The sequence below is a fragment of the Taeniopygia guttata genome, chromosome 14 (genome assembly GCF_048771995.1).
Source record: "Taeniopygia guttata chromosome 14, bTaeGut7.mat, whole genome shotgun sequence".
Taxonomy (NCBI): Eukaryota; Metazoa; Chordata; class Aves; order Passeriformes; family Estrildidae; genus Taeniopygia; species Taeniopygia guttata.
This window is the reverse complement of record NC_133039.1, coordinates 9861717-9885328: the sequence shown is the minus strand read 5'-3', so window position 1 is coordinate 9885328 and position 23612 is coordinate 9861717. Positions and strand designations below refer to the sequence as shown.

Below are 23612 nucleotides of genomic sequence, written 5' to 3'. Positions count from 1 at the left end.
ATGTGTAATTCCATGAATCCATGTGTGTGCACACGGCAATACAAACACTAACTAATATTGCTGCAAGAATCAATATTTCTAAGACACCTGAAAAAACAACAGAGACTATTGTTAGAAAACCCATCAAGCAATGAATACACAATACAGCTATTTTTCTTTAATACTCTTTTTGAATGCCTGATCTGGGTTTATTTAAATTCAAAGACAAGGGCACCTGCAAGGTTTACTATGATTAAAAAGTAATTGAAGTACAAGAAAGAAAAGCAGAACACTTGGATTTACATGTTAGATTTAGTCTTCTACTTACTGCTGTTCTCCTTCATATAGGTCCACATCTCTCTCTCCTCAGGACTGTGAGCAAATGAGCAGTTTCCATCATACTGACATTTCTTGCCTGAAGCAATATGATTGCACAACTGGAATATGAATTTAAAGAAATCCTTAAGAATATAAAGCAGAATGAATGCTAGCAGAATTTTTAATATTTTTTCAGTCTGGGATAGTGTTTCCCTTCTAAGTCAAACATTATAAATAAAAATAAAAATGTGTATTTTACAAAAAGTAAACCTAATTTATAGTTAGAAAAAGATAACTGCTGAAAATAAGTACTTTGAGTGGTTTTTGCCTCCTACCAAACAACCAGACCCCAGATATGTATAAATTATTTCAGAAATATTTACTTTCACTGACAAGTAAGTAAGGACTCCAGTAGCAACATGAGATCAGTGCTTTTCTAAGGCTGAACGTTGTTAGAAACACTGTGAACATTCTCCTACAAACTCCCACGGGAATTTCTACAGAACTGATGAAACCAGCCCAATGACTAGTATTTTCCAGTGACTAATACCTATTTTCTTAACCAAAATATTAGTTTTAGGTTAACATACATCAAACTGCAGAGGCACTTGTTTCTTTGCAGGCAGAGGACGAATGGTCATCCACTTCTTACGTTCATTAGACATTACCAGCACCACACGGCGATCCTTGCTCCATCTGGAAACCACAGGCATTCAATGAAAGAAAATACTATTAAAAAAAAAAGAATCACAATTTCTGCACAGAAGCAGAACCAGGAAAGCTCAGACAGTTTATTTTTAAAGCTTTCACCATATACTTAAGATTTAATTAAGTTCTATAGAAACTTGACCTCTATCAACTATCCTCCAAAACCAAAACACAAACACTTTGGTAGCCACCAAAGTGTTTTATCAGTACCAATTACTAGCATAACACAAAGAGGTAACTCTGTTCTACTTCAATATGTTTGGGTTTTTTTTTTTTAATTCCTTGTATGACTCTTTTCCAAGAAGCAACAGCTTCCCAAAAGAGGTTTTAAATGGCTGACAAAACAGTAGAATGTTCACTGTTTGATCTTACTTACGGGTGTCTTGCCTTTGCACTACAGTATTTTTTGTTTCTGTCTGGCTCACTAACTTGACCATTTCTCCAGCATTGCCCACACACAAACTTCATCTTCAAATTAAGTGATCCATATTTCATTTGGTTCCCAAGAATCTTAAGTAAAAAAAAAACACCCAACAACAATAAAAGGTATTTTTTTATCTGCAAAATAATCCATACATAATTATTAATTACCCCCTATGGCAGAGATTTCAACACATGTTGGGAAGCAGATATTACACTGCATGCCTTCTAATAGCTCAGCTTGTCATTTCAAACTAGACATTTCTACACAAATGCAATTTTTTATGGAACTTATTTCTGATTTAGGTATATGTACCCTGAAGTTGTGATAGTATGTACAAACTAAACACAAAGTGCTACATATTGAAAAGATAACTAATTGCCCTAGAGCAGTGGACTTTGAACTTATATTTACAGTTTATGTTACCCCTGGTGCAGAACAAGCAAAACAAAAAAAAAGGAGTTGCACAGCAGCAGAGCAGGTATTTTAGTCTAAGTGAGCAAGCTGAAGAAAGCCTACATTGAAAGAGATTATTTGGAAATCATTAAAAATGTAATTTCTAAAGTAAGCTGCATTATATACACACATTAAAAAAAAAAGTACTATCACTGCAGTCACTGCAGAATTAGTTGAATGGAAAAATGAAAATACCTGTGATCCATGTGCACTAGCTTCCATATTCTGCCAGTACTTCTTTGATTCTTGAACTATAGTATCATGTGAAATACCTGTAAAGTAAGGGAAACAGTCTTTGAGTACTTTTGACTGTTGCAGCCTCACAGACAGGCTCAAACTGGAATGCTACTGAAGCCCCAAAGCTTTGCTCTATTTTTCTTTTTGTGTACTGTGTAAGTATTTACACATATCATGTGATATACATTATATACATTTACATCACAGATATGGTGTTATGTCCATACACAGACAGATAATACACACACACTCTTAAGAACATTGTGAGGGCATCCAAACCAGAAATGTTGTCTGTATCATCCCAATGGAAAGCATACAAGGTTTTTAAATTACAGATTGCTCATGTAAGTTAAAGTGCATCTTTCAGTATTTAAACATTATGTCCTAGAGTTCTAATGCCAATGTAATTACAAAATCTACACTGTATGTACCTCTCCAAAATGCAAGCTGAGAGGCACCAGGTTGCTCCTGCTTGCTTCCTGCACTGAACCCAAGCTGCTAACTTTAGAGGGAGTCAACATAAGGAAGAGTGGCAATACAATGAAGAGTAAAGTGAGCATTTTACTAAATATACCTGATTCCTTTTGCATTATCCAAACTTTAAGCTCTACCAGACTGTGAGCATAAAAGCATTTATCCTCTCGTAAGCAGCCATAATGCACCTCATGTCTGCACAGGTCAAGCTGACACCGAACTTGGTAAGGACGGATTTTGGAATACTTCACCATAGTCTCTCGCAAAATGTGGACAAGGCACCTGTTTTGAAAACAGTCAGTTTTAGATATTCTTTAAAATAACCATCCTTCACCACAGCTTGTTCAAATATCCTTTGAACACTTTTTACTTGAAATCAGAAAGTCAGAAAAGTTTCCAGAAGGAGGTCATATCTAAGCATTGTTTCGAGGCTGAGTAAACACACTAGACAGAACCAAACAGTACTCTTGGGAATCCAGAGTCCCTCTTCTGCAAAGCATTACTGAATTCAATCCAGCTGCATCACTGGTTTCCAAGAAGGAAAGCAGATCATGCCCACTTACAAGTATATATCCTGATCTAATTACTAACCCACATACTATAAAGGAATATTTATTGAGCACCATTTAAGGAAGAGGTGATGCAGAACAGTAACAGCCTAGCCCTTGTAGCAGCAGTGCTTGCTCAATACAGGGAACTGGAATACAAAGCAATTCCAATGCTCCCACTTACTTTTACATCATACAAAGACAAAAGTCTCTTAAGCCTCCAAAACTTATTTTATACTATTACAATAATAACTTTTAAACTTCCGAAGAATAATTAAATACACTCTTCATACTTTTTTTATGAAATGAGTTAATAAGGTAAACCTGAGTTAAAACTACAGCAAAATAAACAAAACATATCAAACAAAGAGCAACTTAGAAGTTCCTGTTTTAATTTAGCATTACACATCTATTTACAGCAATACAGCTCATCGGCTAGGGTAAGCTATTAACAACCTGGCACCAAATCCCATAACATTTAAAGATAAGGGTAGACATCACTAATTTTGAATAATTGATAAAGAAATAGCTCACTTTAACTTGGTTACATTTGTCAAACCTTGCTCTTGAAGTCTGTCTTGCTTATACTGCCAAAGCATAACAGTCACAGAGAAGACAAGTTGACCAACAGGTAAGAAATGAAAGTCAGTATTAAAAACCGTCCTTGCTTTTAAATTGCAACTTATAGAGATGGTATTTAAAACATACTTGTTATCTTCAAAGTCATGCATAGCAGGGTGAGAACAAGAAGATGAGTTATCCTTGTTCCTTTTGCTTATTATTCTGGGCTTGTGATCAAAACATTTCTGGAATATAAAAACAAATAATTTTACGGTATATATTTTAGACAATTAAAAACATACCTTACCCTAAAGATTTTAACAGATACTTCATTTAGTCTCTGATCTAAACGCAGCCAGGTAATTACTAAAATCTGTTTCAAAAGTTACAAAATAGTCATGAACAAACCAAAGCACTTCTTTCCACATATTTTAATTATCTATTACCATTTTTATTGTGTTACGAGAAATAAAGCAGCACCTCACAAAGAAACATAAATAATCCATGGTATTCTTGAAGAAGCTGGGACACAGTCAAGCTGATCTTCCCAGGTCCTCCAAAAAGAGCTTCTCGACTGAAGGCTCCCTTGCGCTCCAGCGTCCACACATCGATCTCCTCTTGGCAGTAGGCAAACGTGCAGTGGCCTGGGTACCTGCATTCCTCCTCAGCAGCCACATCTCAAAGGACAGCATCAAACAGAGCATTGCTTTTATACAACTTTTTTTGGAAATTCATCTTAAAACTTCCACTATATCAGTTTTAAATACTTTTAATAAAGAAGTTACAGAGATCTGTTGTAAATTTGTCACTTAAATCTAGCAGAAGAAAAACCTTATGCTGAATGACTTGGTGAAAATGTAAAACTCTTCAGAACAGTTAATGCACACCTCTATCAACTATCCTGCACAAATCTAGGGCAATGGTGCCTAGAACCCAGAATACCCTCTGCTCAAATAAAGCTGTTCACTAACCTACAATCTTGCTTACATCCTAATTAGAGTCTAACAAAAATGCTCTTTATTGCTGTGTTTAACAGTAATCATCCAACACTCAAAAGCAAAATTATTCCTAATGGAGAACAGTACATGGCCTGTTCTCTAAATATTCATATTAGTGGTCAAGATATAGCTCTCCTTATAGCCTTTGAAATTATAAACAACCCAAAAGTTGCCTCTCCACCTCCCATAACCATAAATAAAAATTCCTTTTATACTTCACTATAGAAAAGCTAAATTGCATTACTTGGAGCATAGGCATTACCAAGTCACCTTCTGTAACACCTACCTTTACATATATGATATGGTCCCACATACTGTGTCTTTGTTGGTCTTGGACGTATTTTTTTCCATGATTTATCTTCAGAGTTTTTTATTCTGCCAATTAAAATATCCTTCTTACATTTATGTTCTAAATTGGGATGGTAAGCGTAATCCAATAATTTAGGACCTGAAACAATCACAGAAAATTGCTTGTACTTGCATAAAGTGCATCAAACATAAACATGTCCATACACACACTGGCACAGAAGCCCAAAAGCTAAGTACACAAACACATTGTATAGAGTTCCTACTTGCACCAGCAGCTCTGAAGAACCAAAAGTCATTAATGTTGAGCAAGATAGAAAAAAAAAAATCCAAATACTTACAAAAGGCAGTCTCAGCAAGAAAAAACTCAGAAGTTATTTTATATTTTGGGAGGGACGCTGTGTTACAACCTTTAGGTTGCTTGGGGTCAACAAATTGCTGCATTTTTTCAAATTACAAAGTATCCATTCCAATAAACACTAGTGTAAAACTTAAATTGCTTATGTATAGTAAGTCAATGCATGTGAAATCCAGTGATCAGTAAACGGCTCTCTTAACCTTCAACTTTTATTAGGAGAGGTACTACATTCAGAGACAAAACACACTCAGTGGGAAGTTCATGAATGCCAAAAAGATAAATACCAATCCCAGAACTTTGTGATTTTGGAAACAAAAATATGAAGACATCAGGAAGAGCATCTGAGGATGAGCAAATCTCAGTGAATTTTGCTATTTGTGAGACAGAAAAACAAGAGCATGACACAGTTTTCTTTGGACAAGATGATGGAACAGTAATTTCAAAAGGCAGTAAAAGCAGGAGACCCTTAAAGGCTTTGATAGAGATGGAAAGAAACAGAGGAAGTAGATGCATTGACACAAAAAGTGAAGCTAGGAACATGCTAAGTACTTTCACCAATATGTTATAGCTCTAGCAGAACATGTTCTACGGTTTTTCAGACTTTGTAGATTTTTCTAGGAAAAATTATTTTAAACTAGGATAGAAGTTCTTCAGGGTACAATAGCTATCCCCTAAAGGTCTCAATACAGTTCTTTATTAGTATATTGATATCAATGATACCTGTAACTTCAAACACAATGCATATTTTTAAGATTAGTTTTAATAGAAGCTATTGCCTTTAGAATATTGCTCTGTTTAACAGCAACAGCTCAGGCCTAAAAGATTAGTTATATTAATGACCAATACTGCTTAAGCTCCTTTAAGTCAATACAGTTGAGTTAATTATTACAAGAGTTTGGAAGCCTCATGATTATGATTTAGAATTAGTTTGAAAGAACAATAAAACAGATGGGATGTGAAGGTTACCAGGTACTTTGAACTGCAGTTCAATTCCCCATGGCCAATCAGAGAGACTATTGCAAGTTTTATTTAGTCTTGAGCAAAGGTGTCATTCTTCAGAGTACCCTGGGGTTTGGGAGGAAAGCGGATACAGAATGTAAATGACCTTACACACAGGGAAAGCGTGTGGTGATTTGTGCTGGGTTTAGAAATCAAGAAATCTATTAGGAGAAGAAATAAAGACAAGAGGAATGAAGAGAAAACAGTGGTTGAAATATTTCACCAATCCTAAAATTGTGCTACATCTGCAAAAAACAAGTCAGGATTAACACAGCTTAGAAGCCAACAGTGTTAAATTATGAACACTAAGATTTTAAATGTATACTCTTTAATAAAAAAAAAAAAAAAATCAACCTCATCAAGCCCAATAGCTCCTTACCTTTTTTGACAAAACATAACTGGCAGGCCTGTCTTAGCTCATGTGTGCCTTCCAGTGGGTTTCTTCCCGCCAGTGCCGGAGATACAGGTATATTAGCAGTTGTACTGCTAAAAACATTGGGAAAGTCATTTCTAGTTTGGCCTGCAATTCCCATGTAATTTTCGGACCCAAACAAAGCACTAGGACCATTTATCTGTTGAAAGAAAGTGTATTTTACTTGATACATAGAATTATTTATTACAATTAAAATTTAACATACTGAAATTTTTATTCAAAGCCACAATAAGAGCTTCAAACACACGTCTGAGAAGGGACATGGAGATTTTACAAAGGCCACATACATAGCACAAACTAAGCATAAAACATGAGCCAACCAGGTAGAGGCAGAGGAGCAGCCTTTGTAAGGCTAATTATTACTCCCTCCTGGCTCCTGAGGATGCAGTCCTTCATGCCACCCTTCCCCACGCAATCAATGCCAGCAGCATGACTGCAAATGCACAGCACGCCTGCAATACAGCCAGCAGACAGATCCTCAGACACAGAGGCATCTGCTCTGTTCCTGTACTAGGACAGTTCTTCAGTGTGCTTAGTGTTTGGCACGCAGATCATGAGGGATTTTAGATTAGTCATTTTATAATTCAACAGTATTTTACAGCAAGTTTCTCAAAATGGAATAATGGTTGTGACATCAGTCAAAATTTGCATACATAAAACAACCTCTGTAAATTTTTTCTTTTGTTACCATTCCTTTAAGTTCCCACAGCCAGAACCCACTTTTAATGGTAGAAGTGCTATTTTTCTAAAAATAGAAACTTCAGCTGTAAAAATTCACATCTGTGTAAAGCCTCCAAGGTGTTAATATTTGAAATGGTGTGAACAAAAACATGAAAAATACGTACAAACAATGGGGAATTACTGCTGTTAAGTGTTGGTGTTCCATCTCTAGAAGCTGAACTTGAGATGTCTAAAGGAATAAAAAGATATTTTAATTAAACGAGTTCCTGAGAACATCCCATTCAAAAAATAATTTATCATTCCTGAGAACTATCAGGGGTTTGGGGTTTTTGACAAACACCAACTTTTTTTTGTTTGCTACAATTAGGGGTTTTTTTTAATTATGTAAAAGCCCCTTGTAAACATATGGGCTGAAAAGTTACTAGGCAATCATCTTCAAAACATACACCAGGTTACCACCAGCAGTACTGGCAGATAGTGAAGGCAGATACTGAAGCAACATGAAAATACTTGTGCAGTACAAAAAGGGCAACAAGATAAACAATATCTGACTATGAAAAAATGAGGAGATGAAAGAGGGGTAAGAGGGCTCTTCAATTTTTTATTTTATTTTGTAAAGCTGGCTTTGTTCCAAAGACAGCATAGTCCTGTAACACTGATAAAGACAAAACTTTTATTTGTATCTTGTTATTTCGTATACCTGATTTCACTACGTAATTATGGTCGGTGCAGTTTGAATCCAAGCATGTAATACTGGCATCTTTTCAGAGTACACAATTACATTACCCTTTTAGAATTCTTGTTTATTGCCAAATCATGACAAATGGTTTAAGTTGTAAGAGTAAGTTTGTTTAAAAAAAAAAAAAGTTTGAGGGAATAGTATTTCTTCTTTGAACTTATTCTCCTGAAATAAATAAATTTACATAATAGATACAGAAAAACTACACAGAGGGAGCTTGGAGCATGCTTATGGAGACCCCAAGCAAACAGAAGCTTTATTTATGAATTCTTGTATACAAGCAACATTCAAAAACTATTAGCACAGCTCAAATGTCATGTGTTAAATATAACTAATATTTGTGAAAATTAATTTGTTAAAAAGGAAAGCCACTTGGCTCATACACAACTCACATAATCATAAAAGGTTAAATATTAATTTCTTACCTCTTTTTGGGTCACTGATTGAAAAAGTGCTTAATGGAGAACAAAAGTTTTCCAGTGAAGAAGCCAAAGGCTGTGAAAAGATTTCTGAAAGAGAAGCTGAAGGAACAAATCCTGCAGTAACTGGCAGCGTCCCCAACAAAGAGGCAGAGAAAGGTACACTAGGAGCTACACTCCCTGCAGGAATGGGTCCTCTGGCTCCTGTAGTTTGCTGGAAAAAATAAATTTAAATTTATTGAAAAATAAATTTAAAATAAATTTAAATGTTCAGACCAAGCAAGAAGGGTACACCACAGTCCTGCACAGAGCTGCAGTAACCAAGCCCTAAACAATGCAAGGCATTATCCACCAATCAAACACTTTAAAGGTTCAGTTACCAGACACTAAGTTAGTAAGAGATCTGGATTTGTTTTATCCATCAGATCATGGCTGAATTTCCAAATTATGTTAAAAACATAGACACCAGGGAAGAGTAAGAAGAGTCAGATATCAACAGAATTTGTTTCTAAATAAAGAGAACATAATTCAAACTGCAGTACAGCAAAAGAGGTACAAGTTGGCTTTGAGGTGAATCCTCAGATCCAATCAAATGGTTCTGCAAAGGCCAGGTCACATTTCTTCTGCCCATGAAAAGTTACATATCCTTCTGTACATTTCTGTTAAGGACATACCAAGTGGGGGAGTTTCCCCTCCCTTCCTGCCATCCCAAGAAGCTCCCTCCTCGTCTGGATGTTGAGTCAGTGGGTCTGCACAGAGTCTGCCCAGTGGGAAACTCCATGCTCCCCCAGGTATCAGCCTGCAATTCACTCAGTACAGCCCACTCAATTCTACACTCCACCAGACTGCAGTCTCTCTTGCAAGGCTGCATTTCCTCCTGGCTTTCACTGTGGCAAACATCCCAGGATCTCTTAAAAATAATTACTTTCTCCATTTCTAACACATTTTCTAAAATATGAAGTGCATAAAATATAAAATTAGAAACTCAGGTATTTTTGATTTAAAGATTTGCAACTGTAAATCAGAGTTGAATGAGGAACTAAAAATCATAACTAACTGAAGAACTGCATGTGCCACAGCCTCACTTAACACTGCAATATGAATGCAATACAAAACAAATACTCCGAATTATTGGCAGGGCCAGAGCAGGGAGTCAGTAACCTTGGTAATAAGTTCAGACATCTCTGCTCATCAATCAGAGCTCTCATTTTGATTAACAAAGGCAGAACTCTGGAGGGTTCACAGTCTGCTCTAGGTCTGGCATAATGGTGTAAGTAGGAACAACACTTCCTAGAACTAAATTTCGCTGGAAACTCTTCTAAAAATACAAAAAGTCAGACTCACAATGGTCTATTTCTGCTCAGCTAGGTGGTGGATCTGGACCAAGTTCTGATTGCAGAGATACCAGTGAGCATCCTAGAAGGCCACAGCCCAAGTACTACTCTGCTGCAAAGCTTTTTGCTTGTGTTTAACTATAGTTTCTACAGCCAGAAGGTGAGCATTCCAACACACTGTTCATGTTCTAAGGCAGTTTATTTGCACAAAAACCTCCCAATAAACTACACTAGCCCAGATTTCAAACGTCCAATTCATTTTTCACAGTACTTCCTCTAAGTAGCATTGGTAAGTATTTCTGAAGTAGTAGTAGTCCTGCTATCTTTACAGTCACATTTAACAGAATCTGAACCTGAAAGAAAATCAATCTGACTACGCACAAAGACAGCTCAACATAACTATGAAAGGTTAACACAAACATCACCACTAGCCCACCTGATAAAAATATGAGATCCCACTCATAGAGTCTCTAAAGAAAGAAAACAGAAAAGAGTCTTACCATTACAGTTTCATCCGGATCAGGCACAGAATCAAGTAACTCATCAAGTTCTTCTCCAATAATTATATCTCCATCTCCACAATCTAAACATGCTTCTGGCATAGAGAAAGAAACATTCCCTCCATTTGCCAACACTGTAGAAGGCAAAGGAACCTTCTCCATCTGAAGAGGCATAACAGTAGGTAAAGGTGGTACAGGTACTGGTGACACTTTAGACACTTCAGAAACAAAGTTTGATGAGGAAGCAGCAGAAACCATCTCTTGTTTCTGGTCAGATAAATCTGAAATAGGTAAGATGGGAATGACTGGAACCTTTGTTCAAAGATGTGAGAAGTTCTTGCATAACTTTCACCCTGACAACATGGAAGGTGAGAGAGTGAAGAAATGTGAAGAATGTTTAACCACATTAAATGTTTTCAGCTTCCAAATTATGTGTATCTTCATCTCAATGTTTATTTATTACCCAAGCTAAAATAGACAGAAAAAATTACAGACCTGATACTTTAGTAAATCTTTGGCATAGACTCCCCTCCCTATTTTTTCAAGCTAAAGAGGACAGCATGGAGACAATCACTACAGGAGCAGTTACAATCATATCAGGTTGAGGAGGCCAAAGTGAAATCTGCTCAGCCACTTAAATATGCAGTTTTAGAGATAAACAGATCAGACTTTCATCCCAGTACTTTCAGATGAATTTTCTTTCAAATTTTCCTAATACAATGAGATATACATGTCATATCTAGCTCCCTAGCATTAATAATGTAACACAAGACTCACCTAACTCAATATCTTCTACAGAAGAATTCTGTAAATGAGAAAAAAATACCTCTCAGCCACAAGAGCCATTAAAAATTTTCAAATGCATATTTAGAGACAAAGAATATAAGCCCTCTCAAATTTAGGTTTTATAAAATCTCAAATTTATGAAGTCTAATGTAATTTTAAAGTCTAATTTTTTTTTAGATAAAGCATCCATTTTCAGACTGAATTTCACTCATGGTATCACTGAAAACTTGCAACCAACCAACCACAGCGAGAGTGACACTTCAGGAATGAAAGAGTCTAAATGGAATCTTAAATTAACTGTTCCTATATTTCCTCATCCCTTTACAGCTAAATTTTCTATATTCCTGTGAAAGAAGTCTGTAAGACAAAGATGAACTCCTCTTCACTATTGCTATTCAGACACAATACAAAGAGCAAAATAAATGCAAGTTCAGCTGCTAATAAAGATCAAATTTGGACAAATGCATATAAGGCATTTTATTCCAGCACCCTTCATTTCAATGATTGTCAACTAAATAAAATTAAAAATAAACCAATTAACTTCCTTCTTGCCTCAGGACATGAAAAATAAATACATGCATTGCACTAGATTTAATCTTTTAGCTAACATTTACTCAACAAAGGTAACTTGAATAATAGTCTTATATCCTAATCAGCCATACGTATACAGCAAAACTGAACACAACAGAACCTGAAAGTCCCAAATAACGGCCTCTAATAAAAAATGTCACTTGCACCAATGTCCCTTTATCATCATGAAATTATGAAACAGTTATTCCCTGTAGTTTACAGTCAGCTTGCACTTGGAACATGTAAAACCTTACCTGAGTTGACGCATCACTACAAACTGAATTTGACGAGGGTGGCTACAAAGAAAAGATACTTTCATTAAATACAAATTTGATATCAAAAGAGGGAAATCTTAACATAAAATGTTAAAATAAAAACTTACCTTTGCTCTAACATATGCTTTCCTTATTTTTAACCCTAGTTTTTGAGCTAGTTCTTGGGTAAGCTTAATCACACTTTCATCCTAAAAGACATAAATAAAAATTCATAATTTATATGTACTGTCAGCAAGCAAAGACACCTGTTTATATCTCAGCCTGTATTCTGCAAGATTCCTACATGCAGGATGTCTCAAAATGCAGCTTTATTCTTCCACAAACACAGAACTGAAACCTATATCTGAAAATACATCTACCCTGAAGGAGTAACTATGTTGACAGAAAATGGACAGTATCCTCCTCCTTTTATCTGGATTTAAAATAATATAAAGGCTTTCCAAAACCAAAGAAATTCAAAGAACTGTTTTGTTGGGGTTTTTTTTTTGGTTGTTGTTTGGGTTTTATGGGGTTTTTAGTTATGTGGTTTTGTTTTTTGGGTGTGGGCATTTTTTGTTTATTTGAGGAGGGCATTTGTTCTTTAAGAGGATGGGGGCTTATTCTGTTGTTTTGCTTCTACACAAATTGAGGGCTATATTCCTGATTACCATATGAGCTACTACATGACACTGATGAATATTTAATGAGCACTCTGTATTTCAGGAGGCATTGCACCATAATACTAGAATTTAAAATGTCATTGTATTTCCCTCTGTCCTACAGTAACAGTATACAGTAACAGTCATAACAGTAGTTATAACTATAACTACCTATTTAAATCATTTTAAGATTTAGTATTCAGATCACGTCCTACAGCTAGAAAAAGCTATTTATAAAACTTACATAAAGGTGTATTAACCTCAAGCAAAAACCTTCAGATCTGGAAGTGCAAAGTGAGGATCCAAAGTGCAAAGTTACACATTCAGATGAACTGTTTATGTCTTTGGAAGCACAACTGAAACCTTCTCTCTATCAAGTGGTAAACCTATGCCCAACACTTTGGCTAGTGTCTCACTGTAGTTTTGATGCAGCAAGGTGAATATGCAGCAAGTCAGGAATTTATCCTGTGATCAGTCTATTTTGAGCAAAGCATGTAAAGATTCCATCAGCATGTAAATTCAAATTAGGAATGCATTTCTGAAGTGAAATCTGTTAATCATCCTCACTCACAGCATTTTAGTTTGTGTTATGAAGGGTCCCAGAGAACCAAATTGGGTTTGGATATAACTAAAGTCCTGCAGGAATGCACTTGATGTACTCCAGCTCCTGAAAAACCCAAACAAGTAAAGAACTACAATCCAACCACACAAACAATCATGGAAAGCAGATCCTCAGGAGCAGCATTTCAGTCTACAGATCATCTCCCACAGCACACAGTGCCTGCTAACACATACAGAGCCCAAGATTCAGGGTACACAGCAAGTGATTCACAGTGAGAGCAATGCACTGGTAGCAATGTTACTAAACACTTGGAAAGCTAAAATGCAGTTATCAAAAGAATAAATGTACATTATAATTATGGTGGGGTTCTCTTCATGTCATAGAGAATTTTAAACAATTAATTCAGTGGTCCTAGTGCTTATTGCAAACATTCATGGCACTTGACCCCTGCTGCATTTCTTCTGCAGAAAGTTAACACAACAAAATGAGCTTGGGGACTGTAATTTCTGTCCTCAGTCTGTACTTCCACAAGAAAAAATAATGTTTCGAGGAAGAAAAAATATTTTATTGCATTAAAAAACTATAAACTAGAAGAAACAACCTTGGTCTTGAAATAAGTGTATGTTTCAAAACTTTAAAAATAATCACCAATATACAATTTACCCACCTGTGGCACAGCAAGAGAACATTTTGCTACAGCATCATAAGCCTTCTTATAGCTTCCCAATTCATTCAAAGCTTTTGCTTTGCGATAGAGAGCTCTGAAATTGTTTTCATTCAATCTTAATGCTATCTCACAGTCCTCTAGTACTTTTTCATGCAAACCCTAGGATGAGAAAAAAGAAAAGAAGCCACCAATCAGAACTATTATCATGGAAATAGTGAATTTGAACTGCACTGGACGAAGCTATTGAAGCTGCACTCACCAAGGCCACCACTGCACAGTGCATTTGTAAGTTTTGCTAAGTCACCAAATTAGGCAACTAACAACAAGCAGTGCCATCATTACATAAAATCCAGTAATAGTCACAAAGAAAATTTAGCTCTTTCACAAGAGCTATCTTGTTCCACAGAGAAAGCAGCCAACTCAGTGCAGTCAGCAGTGTAAATGGATAAAAATACTATTCCATCAAATTCCAAGCCTAGTATGACACTTTTATGTTAATTCTAGTATTAGTAACTAAAATACCTCAATTATACATGTAAAAAGCTTTTAAAGAACATGATAAAGTGATGATTTGAAACATGTCAATCTTCAAACTGCAATCAAGAGCTTTTCATTCGCTAGACTTTGTGTCTTCATACCCTGTTTGTATCCTGTTCTGGAGAAATCCTAGTTTAAACAGGAGCTTACCATATTTGAAAAACACGCAATCCTGTTCACGTGCAGCTTCTCTAAAACATCATCAGAAACGTGGATTTCTTCTGAATTAGCATAATCAGCTATGTTTATAGCTTCTGTATAATGACTCAGTGATCCTCTCCAGTCACCTTCTCGATATACATCATTTCCTTCATGAAAAAGATTTCTAACAAGATCTCGTATAAATAACTGCAACACAGAAAACAAAAACTCATCAACACCAGTTGCTTGTTTAACTTCCATACTTCCAAGGAAAATTTTAAATAGAAAATGTGTACTGTTAACTCCATGGAATCAGAGCGAAATGCAAAACTTTTGTCTACATTAGTGTTTTTCTTCTGACATTCTTCCAAGACAAGCTCAATGATCTATATACATGTTCCATATATTCTTTCAGCAAGCAGCAGCCATAGCAACTGAAAGAGCAGGAGAACACAAAAGCTGCTTTGCAAAAAGGATTTTTTCATCAAAATGTGAATGGCAGTATTTTTATCTAATATGTTCTCAAATCCAATGAAATCACCTACTACTGGAAAAAGAACTAAAAAGACAAGTCTGAAAATACAAGTCAAAATTATGCAAAATCATAACATTCACATGTTCTGAAGATTTCTGTGACTGAAGTCCTTTTATTTTACTTTTGCTGTGCTACTCTGAGCTTTACTCAGAATAAAACATTGTTTTATTCAATTAATGCCCCAAATTCATCCACAATACCAGCAGAGAAAGACTTCATCTCAACTGCTGTATGAGTAAATTCCGGACACCCAAACATCTGAATATCTGTATCATAATGTTAGTAGTAGTTCAGTTCCAATTTTGAGACTTTTAAAATTATCATTCATATTATGTCATCTAAATGATGACTAAAACCAAGATGACAATAATAATATAGGCCAATTTAAAAACCCTTCTGAAAATTAAGAAGTCATTTCATTACCTCATATTGTTCTTGTGTCCCTGGATAGGGCAAAGTGGATCTAGAAAAAAAATTAAAAGCTTCACTTATTATACATATTGCTTAAAAGACAATCACACTGAGGAACACTGGTTCTTTGTAAAAGCAACCTTGCTTTGCAACAGGCAAATCTCTGAATATTGCCCATAGCCTGCACTCAACAAGGAAAAGTGCTGTAGATGACTTTTGATTAAAAAACTGAGCTTTCTTATTATTAATAGCTTACTTTTTTTTGAAGTTACATGATCAATCTGAACTCTGCTGTTTAAAATGTATTAAGGTTTTGAATGCTTTGAGAGTTTTAGACATCACTGCTCTTTGTTTAAAAGCAATTTCCTTCCTCTCCTCCCCTGTGCAGAACCATGTTAGAGATGAGAACTGCAATCTTCTACTAAGCACTATAAAATGACAAATTATCTGTCAAAAACCCACATCAATTTTAATTAAGTCATACCAATGACTTAGAACAGGAATTTTAAGAGTTCTTTTGTATGACATGCAAGAGAGATTATCTCTAGGCCAGAAAAGATGTCTTTACTTCTACATTTCAGGAAGAAAAGCAGGAATCCTTTCCTTTTGCATACCGATTAACTGAGATTCTGTCTTTAAACAGTTTTTAAATGGTCTGGGTTGTGGGGGGGGCAGGGGAGAAATATGGTTTTTGGGTTTTTTTGTTGGTTGGTTGGTTGATTTTTTGTTTGGTTTTGTTTTCTAAGAATGCCATATATGAGCAGTGAACTAATATGAACTTCCAAAATGATTTTAAGATAGTCAGGATCTTCAAAAGAATTTGGCATTGACCCAAATGAAAATTAAATACTCAGATGATTTCTCAATATCTTAAATTTTAGCTCCAGAGAGTTAAAACATTTAAGAAGTGGTGGACAAACCCATCCCTTTCAATAGCAATGTAATTTTAGGTTTAGTTATTCTTAAGGTGGATTATTTTTCTACTCAAAAAAAAAAAAAAAAAAAAAAAAAAAAAAAAGATTAAGTGCTACTTTTTCTCAAAAGCAGGAAAGGAGTCACCTTTCACCTTCAATTTGCTCTCTTTAGGAACAAAGAGAAGTGCTGTCTTTTCTTTAAAGCTGCTCCCTGTTTAACACATTAGTGCTAGCAAATATTCTGAGGAAAAACACAAAAGGCCTTTCCCAAAGCCATCCATCTAATAGAAATATATATAAACATGTAAATGAACATGCAAGAATAAAAACCACAAAATCATACTCTATAAATTGGAGTCCTTTCTTAATGTCCTGTTGTCTAGAGCTTCTCTCTTCTGAGACATTGGACATGTTATCCTGAACATCCACTTTTCAGATATGCCACTCCTCAAAAAGGAAGAGAGATAAATGGCTGTTATAATACATTTCAGTGTGCATTTGGCTCAGAAGGACCCACTCTCACATCAACACTAAGTCCACTGTAAAAAGATGATTCTGCACCAAGCTTCAGAAACCATTGCAGAAACTCCTGACACAGCTGAAGCACCCAGAGCAACAGAGGAAGAAGCCCCAGGTCACAACAAACATCCCCCCCATCAGTGCCCAGTTACACAATATTGCTGCAGAGAACCTTTTTTCCAGTTTCTAATTTATCTTTGGTTTCCACTCACTTCCTCCATAGTATGCAGAGTCCTGTCAGTGCAACTACACCAACCTATAAGCCCATCTTTTCAGGGATTACTGCTAAACTGAGCTGCAGTTCCATACTGTCCCCTTGTAAGAGCTTTACACTTCTTTTATTTGCTTGTCGAAGTGGAAATAAACACAAAATATGTATTAATAAAATCCAAACTGAGGAGAAAGCTACCATAAATCTAGTTCTACAGCATCTCATCATCCCCCAAGCACTAACATGAAATTAGAAGCAAACACTACTGCTTTATTAATATCTACCAGTCAGCCAAGGTGAAAACTTTGGACACTTTGCCAGTGGCAAAGACTACCTACTTCACTCGAAAAACTGAACTACTTCAAGGTAATTCCACACCATCAGCTTGACATTTCAATCCAATTTGTTTCAATCACTGATTTTTTTTTTCAGTTTGTGTCTTTAATTGACTGAATTTACAAATGCTCAAGTTAAACAAGCTAAAATGTTTAACTTGTTAACATTTAACTTGTTAAGGTTATACTTGGGCATAACCTTCAATGTAAGGCTATTTGAAGTATGCTGTCACAATTGTACATGGTTATGCCCAATTGTGACATAAGAATACAACTTATTTTTCCAAAAAACAACCAGTAGGACAAAGTTTTATTCCAAAAATACTCAAGTTCAGAAAAAGGCTTTTAGCTAGAGGAATTGTGCATGTTTTGTGAAGAAAATTACTTTTTGTAGGAATTTATAGTTAAAAAAACTGAACTACATGCAGTACAATTACGTTAGTCTGAAACTAAGTTAAAAAAAGCCAGTATTTTGTGCCAGGTTGCCATTTCACATCAATGGCAAAAGAATGAAAACAAAGTAAAATGAAGAACAAACTAACCCCAGCAAACTCCACAAAATCCCAACTGAGGACAGAAACACACTGCAGAAAATACCCTACTTTCCCTGAATGATCTGGAATAAGGAAGCAGATTAAAAAATCTTCAGCTCTAATAATGTTTACAAACCTTTCCAAAGCCCCTTAAATGAATATATGAAGTCTAGACTACTTCAAGTCGTTATGAGTTAGTCCTATTTTAATACATTCCTAAAACAAGCATAAAAATGACTAATTTTCTGGAGGTCACTAAACAAATTGGAAGCACTCCGAGGTCCCCATTTCACCTCAATTCCCACTGTGACCTCAGTAAGAGCAAGCTTTATAAAAAACATGAAACTAAAACTCAGTCTTTAGATAAATATCATGGACAGTGGTGATAGTTAACTAACAGGAATTTCTCAGCTATTGCTTGCTTGGGTATAGAAATAGCGCTCAGTAATCTACTTTCCAAGAGGAACTAACTGTTTGTAATGTAATTTTATGCACCACCTTTTCTTCTAAAAGTTAATAATGCATACTAGACTTTTGCTATATGATGAAGTTTTTAATAAATAACAGCATATCCACTAAGAAATCAAAATGTAAATGCCTAAAGGACACTTTATTTTGCATGTGAATAGTTTTTATTTACTCACTCATGGATTAGGTTTTAGAATTCAAACAAAATCTTGTAAGAATAAGAAATTATCACACTAATCAAAGAAAGCAGGAATAGTAGCAGATGTTTTCCCTCAAAACTAAGCTTTTAAAACCACATTTTAGTCCTGTGAATTAACAGCTGACAATGTAATACCTTGCCACAATCTTGCATATGCCACAATCTGGGCAAAATTAAAATCAGCTCTATTGGGCAAAATTAAAATCAGCTTTACTTATTTTAAGAAATCCTAGCATCCCACCCCAACTTGCAATGACATGAGAAAAGTCCAACACAGTGACACATGCATTTACTTATCACCTCTAAAAGAATTATATAAAGAATGATTAAAGAATGATATATTGAACATGAGGATGTGCAGATCCCATTTCTCCACAACAATAAAGTTAATGGAAATGTTACAAACTGCCATTGCATACATAAGAATAGCTAGCAAATGATGAACATATGTGAGTGCTGAAATTTATTATTCAAAGTAGTTTTCTATTTTTTTCAGGCAAAAATTTATCTTTTCTTAGAATACTTTGACTGTCAAATTGCCCCAATATTTTATGATTTTGCAGAGGATTTAAAATTGTTTCAGACAGCACCTTTAACATTATCTCTTCCACCCAAATTTTCCTTATATCCTCTGAAGCAACCAGAAACACGTTAAGACTCAGTTATATACAAGGCAAATAACAATCAGTCTTGCCTTTTAATGTCATCCATCCACTTTCCAAGATGAAACTCCCGCCTATGTAGCAACAGCCCTTCCCTTTTTGCAGGGACAGAATTTAAAGAAAAATAAACTTACATATATACATACATTTAAATAGTCTAAATGTTGCTTTCTTGCTTGAAAAATTACTAGAAAAGCAAAGCCTATACTTTTGCTTTACTCTTTGTGCAATTCACCAAGAGAAACAACCTAAAATAAAGAAAAAATAGTACAGGAGCTGGAAAAAAAAAAAAAAAAGCAGACTAATGTATCACTAATTAACATCACAGGCAGAACTAATTATTGCATTAAATGCAGCATTTCTACAAGTACTGCTATGAGAGAATTGAGCTATACAAGCTCAATTAACTAAATGTAGTAAAGATAAAAAAAGGCTGCCTAGACATTTTAAAGAACAATTTATCTGTTTTATCTTCATCACAGGCTTTAACTCATCCTGTTTCTCAGGAGCAGAAGCCAAGAGACAGAAAGGTCTCTGCCAGGAGCCAGTGACACCTTTTCTGACAGATGCTGGTCCACCCATACAAACAGGAGATACAAAGGACAACAGGTCTGTGCCAGTGCAGGCAGCAGGAACACTTCTACTTCTCTCTTCCACAAAGCCACTTATGGCTCTTATTAGTTATTTCCCTTCCTTCCAGCCTGTGGCAAGATAGTTTTATTCTCTTCTGTATTTTAGCACTTCTAAGGCATTCAAGGTACATTTTAAAGGACATTCCCATTTTCTAGTATATACCATGTGCCATATTCAGGCACAAGGGTGTTGAGTACAATTGCTAGACTATCTTTGCAAAGCAAATCTCTGGAACACAAGTGAATAAATTTATACAGAATGTAGAAATTTAGGTTTTTTTGTAGAAATCCTTGGCTATTGTAAAAAGGAAGGTACCAGTGGGTAAAACTATAGAGAGTTGAGCTTTTCCATTTCTAAACTGCAGAACCAGAGAGCAACTATCTACAGTATGCCATGCCCAGTTGAAAATTCAGTCCCACAGGACAGGGAACTGGGAAGGATCTGATCCTTTCTCCTCTTGCATAGAGTTTTGTACATTACTTATTTAGAGATGAGTGGAGAATGCCGTGAAAATGCATAACATCCTTTGGGGACAAGAACTACTCCCCCTGGGAATTAATGACCTTCAGCTGACCAAATAATTCTGTTATTGTTTGTTATAGGTATTTATGCTCTGGCTATTATAAATACTTCAAGTAAGTATTCTCTGCACCTTCAGGCCTAAATGCTGAAAAAAAACTGGAAGTCAGTGATCCTTGCTGCTTTTCTCTCCCTACAGAACTAAAACTTACAAAGCAAGGGTAGTGTATAGATGTGTTCTTTTAAATTACAGGAGCATATCCTCCTGACATGCATCACCGAGTTCACTATAAACACATAGGTGACAGGAATCTCAAATTTCTATACAGTACAAAGCACATGGAAAATTTACTGCAGTTGATAGATCTCTATCAGCCTCAATGGTTCAGCTGAATTACCAAATAAAATCACGCCAAGTGAAGAAATCCTTCCTGTATCCTAGCATCAGCCTTCTCCCCCTCAATTCTGACAGAAATGAACCCATCATCTATACCATCATTTTGTCAAAACTTTGGTCAGAATCTGTGCAACCAGAAGCCCGTGTGTAAAACAACACCACAAACAATTCACCACCACAAACAATTCACCTGTTTCCATACAGGAAAACTACTCCAAAGGAGAGAAGTTACACCCTAGAATAAAGGGAACACTGCAAAGAGCAAGACTGAAACAGAACAGCAGGAGTGAAGATAGGACTAAGAGGCAGGCAATATAAATCCCTCTCACCTACTAGAAGCAAAAGCCTATCTCTGCTGCTACCTCCTGCACCACTAACAGCAGCAACAAGCACAATACTTTCAGGCACCCGGATCCAAAAGCTACATACAGGTTAATTCCCACCCCAGGGGCACAGGAAAGCAGAACTCTGCCTCGACAGAGCCAAGTGAGGACTGGCACACAGGCAGCTACACCCAAATCACTTCCTCAAGGGATGCCACCCACACAACACCTCCACTATCCCCCACTCCACCCCAGCCAAGGATCCAACTGGGCACTGAGCACGTGCCATTACAGAATAAGCCTTGCCAGAAAGCAGACTTGTCAAAGCTGTTTTATTGCCCTTCCCACCATCTGACAGATTAAAAGCATAATTACAGATAATAAACTACAGTGCAAACTAAAGCCTGCCTTACAGAGATTGTAAACTGCTCATCAGACTTGGACTGGCATCAAAATAAGGAAGGGAAAATAGAAACTTTAATACAAAATCCGTACAAAACAAATGTGTTCCTCAGACCGCAAAAGCACAAAAGATTTTATGCTCATGTTCACGCATTATTGAGCCGTTTTATGAGACATTTCAAACATGCAAGATGCTGGGGAAGAAACAGGAAACACATTACACAAGACACATTTCAATAGCCCCAAGTTAACTTCTCTGCTTAATCTAGTACTTCTGGCCACAATCACTGAATTCTGTTATGTCAGCTCAAAAAAACACCTAACACAGACATAATGCAGTTCCACCTTTTATTTCTAAAAAGTGAACTTGACTGCAGTCAAAACAAAATATGTGAATAAAAGAAAACAGAACATATAGCAGTAATTTAAGATGTACTAATTTCCCACTCCTAACTTACCTTCGGTATTTAGTTGCATCTCCTCCCACTTCTTCCCTATCCACAAAATAATAAGATAGTTTTCAAGATTTATTTTTTATTTCCACAGCTGTACTACAATTTTTTTAAATCCATGTAAGAAACAGGAGAGAACAAAAATGCTTTGTGAAGTCATCTCACTTCTCTAGGAGATTAAGAAGCAGGACTGGAAGACTTCGGTTTACAGTTCTCTCAGATACTTCAGTAAAGAATAGATCCAAAACCCTAACCGCAGGAAGAGCATCTTACCAATAAATCCAGATTTATCAACAGGGTTTAAACCAAGATGAACTTTTGATACTCGATTTTGGTCACTACGATCGACAACATTCGAGTTTCGTTGCTGTTTTTGGTTGTGGGGTTGGTTTGGGGTTTCTTTCCCACTTCCTGTAAGCCGGTTCTGACTTTCCGTAAGAAAACGCTTCCAGAGCTGCCCGGGCACAGCGAGGCAGGGCGCGCAGGCATTTCCCGGGCTGGGGGAACGACAGGGTCACCACCGCGCACCTGAGTGCGGAACCCAACAACTCCTCCCGGGGCCGCGGGCAGAGGACGGGCCCCGGCCCGGCCGCTGTCAGCGCTCTGCGGGGTTTGTTCCAGCCACGGCGCAACAGGAGCGCTCCCGACCCGCGGGCTGTGCTGCCCCGGCGCGCCCGCCCGCCGCCTTTGTTCGCGCCGAGCGGCGCCGGCGGCGGGGACAGCCCTCCGGGGCCGGCCCGGCCGCGGCTCCGGCGGCACCGACAGCAGCCACGGCCGGGAGGACACACGACCCCCGCCGCGGGAGGGGCGCGGCGAGCCCGCGGCTCCAACTCGGCGGGGAGCGGCGGCCCCGCGGCGTGGGAAGGGACGGGCGGGACCGACTCCCCGCGCCCGGAGCGGGGCGGAACGGCAACAGGGCCGGCCGCGTTTGGGCACTCCTTCCTCGGGCGGAGGGTGCCGCGGGGGCACCGGGATGCAGCGTGTCTGTCCCTCCCCCCGCCCGTACCTGCTGTGAGGCCGCGGGAGCGCAGCGGGAGGCGGGGCCGGCGGGACGGGCGCGACAGCGGCGACGGCGATAACGACACCGAGAGCGGCGGCAGCGCCTCCTCCGCGCCGCCCGCGCAGCGCCGCCGCCCCCGCGCGCCCCCTGCTGCCGGGAGGCCGCGGGCACAGCCCGGGGGCGGCCTGAGCCGCGCGCGAGCGGCGCGCGCTTCCCATTGGCTCGCCACGATTGTTTTGGGAACTGAGGCTGCTGATTGGGGGCGGCTGGGAAGCTCTTGGCTGTTGATTGGTTGGCTGCCTGCGGCCCCGCCCCCGCGCTCCTTTCCCTTCAGCGGGCCGGAGCCCGCCCTGCCCGGTTTGTGGCCGTGTGCGGGCGGCGCCGTGTGACCGGTCGTGCAGACACCGGTACGGCCGAGCCCGGGGCCGCCACCACCCGGAGCCGCTGCGGCCCT

General features: G+C 37.8%; 1 protein-coding gene across 4 annotated transcripts in view; it reads right to left on the bottom strand.

Annotated features, from left to right (window-relative positions):
• Positions 1 to 23594, bottom strand: part of ZC3H7A (zinc finger CCCH-type containing 7A) — a 27998-nt gene extending 4404 nt beyond the window's left edge. For 2 of the 4 annotated variants that reach the window (XR_012058284.1, XM_072935704.1), the window contains exons 1-19: positions 23165 to 23594; positions 15604 to 15643; positions 14655 to 14852; positions 13968 to 14126; positions 12208 to 12288; positions 12080 to 12121; positions 11247 to 11274; positions 10470 to 10750; positions 8642 to 8849; positions 7642 to 7706; positions 6743 to 6935; positions 4987 to 5148; positions 4183 to 4379; positions 3850 to 3947; positions 2694 to 2875; positions 2078 to 2154; positions 1382 to 1515; positions 888 to 993; positions 308 to 416 (exon numbers count right to left, since the gene is read on the bottom strand). Coding sequence is in view for 3 of the 4 variants with exons in the window: in XM_072935704.1 (XP_072791805.1) it covers positions 308 to 416; positions 888 to 993; positions 1382 to 1515; positions 2078 to 2154; positions 2694 to 2875; positions 3850 to 3947; positions 4183 to 4379; positions 4987 to 5148; positions 6743 to 6935; positions 7642 to 7706; positions 8642 to 8849; positions 10470 to 10750; positions 11247 to 11274; positions 12080 to 12121; positions 12208 to 12288; positions 13968 to 14126; positions 14655 to 14852; positions 15604 to 15643; positions 23165 to 23376 (2572 nt within the window). In the remaining variant the exon portion in view is untranslated. Of the gene's footprint in view, positions 1 to 307; positions 417 to 887; positions 994 to 1381; positions 1516 to 2077; positions 2155 to 2693; positions 2876 to 3849; positions 3948 to 4182; positions 4380 to 4986; positions 5149 to 6742; positions 6936 to 7641; positions 7707 to 8641; positions 8850 to 10469; positions 10751 to 11246; positions 11275 to 12079; positions 12122 to 12207; positions 12289 to 13967; positions 14127 to 14654; positions 14853 to 15603; positions 15644 to 16848; positions 16953 to 22164; positions 22201 to 23164 lie in introns of all 4 variants that reach the window. The other 2 variants (XM_072935705.1, XM_002195280.7) reach the window with 2 other exon arrangements.
• Between the last annotated feature and the right edge of the window lie 18 nt (positions 23595 to 23612).